The sequence below is a fragment of the Propithecus coquereli genome, unplaced genomic scaffold (genome assembly GCF_000956105.1).
Source record: "Propithecus coquereli isolate 6110/MARCELLA unplaced genomic scaffold, Pcoq_1.0 Scaffold229, whole genome shotgun sequence".
Lineage (NCBI taxonomy): Eukaryota > Metazoa > Chordata > Mammalia > Primates > Indriidae > Propithecus > Propithecus coquereli.
The window spans coordinates 1,217,946-1,219,573 of NW_012147830.1; the positions used below are offsets into that span (position 1 = coordinate 1,217,946).

The window sequence follows — 1,628 nt, forward strand, 5'->3', positions numbered from 1 at the left end:
TGGATCTATAATTTGAAAGACAAACCATAGTATGAGATGTCTAAGGACAAGTGCCAATCACAAGTGATAGGATCAGAGGAGATTTGCTCTGAATCAGATCCCCCCAGGGCGGAGTGAGAGGGTTCCTCCCCACCCCATCACCCCCACATTTACCTCCACTTCCCCCCACCTAGGACTAGAAGGGGTTTAATCTTCTCAGGTTAGTTCTTCGATGAGATACTCTCTAGGGTTGAGGTTGTTAAGCTACATTAAAAAAAATCTGTCCGCATGAATACCTTTGATACAATTCATACTGAGGATATTCTCTGGGACATTTTCCCTAGGTAAAATCAAGGAACTCTTCAGCAAGGACACTATTAATGATACGACTGTGCTCGTGCTGGTGAATGCTGTTTACTTTAAGGCCAAATGGGAAAAATATTTTGACAGTGAAAACACAGTTGATGCACTTTTCTCTCTAAATGAGGTACCGTATTAGAGCTCATGGTTTTCTAGCTATTCAACGCATAATCTTCACTAAGAGTAAAACTTAGCCCTCTGAGTTATAGCTTACACCTATAATAAGAACATTTTGCTATTAATAAAATCACATGAAGTTCATTGGGCATTTTTGTGCCAAATACCTACTGCAGTGCATATTTTTCCATTCATTATTTCATTATTTCCCCCAAATAACATTATGAGTGTTATTATTATTTTCACTTAGGATTAGGGGGAATAAAATGCAAATGCTAACTAGTTAACCAAATTCATGCATTGGGATTCACGTCTGTGAGCGTTTGCCTGAGAAACCTGTGTTTTAAGCCACTAGGCTTAGAATGGGAGGAAAGGACAAGAGTTAGATCTCAGCCAACCACTTGTTATCTGGTTACTTTGTTATTGGGGACAAGTTTTTCTCTCAAGCGCTGAATGTTCTCATCTGTAGATTGATGATAATCTCCACCAATAACCTCCAATAACCTCCACCTCGAGGTTATTGTGAGGTTTAATGTGTCTGGGGGTGTCCTTCCTCTGAAGGACGCTTTTGGAGCAGGTGTTGTTATTTACTATGTAGATGATTATCGTTTAGCCACGGCTCCCATCAGTGCTGTGGTGGGCTTCTCCAGGCCAGAGAGCACAGGGTGGTGTGAGGCCAAGAGGCAGGGTGAGGCAGGCATTGAAGATGGACAGCTGGCAGGGCTCATTTCTGCTGACCAGGCAGTGGGAGGTGCTCGGATAGAGAGTCTACCAGCAGTAGTCTTGGGAGCTGAACAATTGATTAAAAACACGGAAAGATACAGTATTGGCAACATAAGGGCCAACCCATCAGAGGGCAGACTCTCTCAGGTTGGATCACTGGTGTGGCTCAGGACTTCTGCTGCAGACCTGTCCCATCTTATAGAACCTGTGTTCTCAGGAGAGTTGGGGCTGTATGTGTTTGTGAGCTTCCAATGGCTGTCCTGTGACTTCCTACCTTGTCTCCTGCAGAATGAAAAGAAGAATGTGAAGATGATGACTCAAAAAGGTCGGTATAGAATTGGCTTCATAGAGGAGGTGAAGGCACAGATCCTCGAGATGAGATATACCAAGGGGGAGCTCAGCATGTTCGTCCTGCTGCCGTCTTGCTCGGAAGATAACCTGAAGGGTCT

General features: G+C 43.9%; 1 protein-coding gene across 2 annotated transcripts in view; it reads left to right on the top strand.

Annotated features, from left to right (window-relative positions):
* Positions 1-1,628, top strand: part of SERPINB12 (serpin peptidase inhibitor, clade B (ovalbumin), member 12) — a 13,873-nt gene that overhangs the window by 7,818 nt on the left and 4,427 nt on the right. For both annotated transcript variants that reach the window (XM_012645279.1, XM_012645280.1), the window contains exon 5: positions 324-466. In XM_012645279.1, the coding sequence (XP_012500733.1) occupies positions 324-466 (143 nt within the window). The remainder of the gene's footprint in view (positions 1-323; positions 467-1,628) is intronic.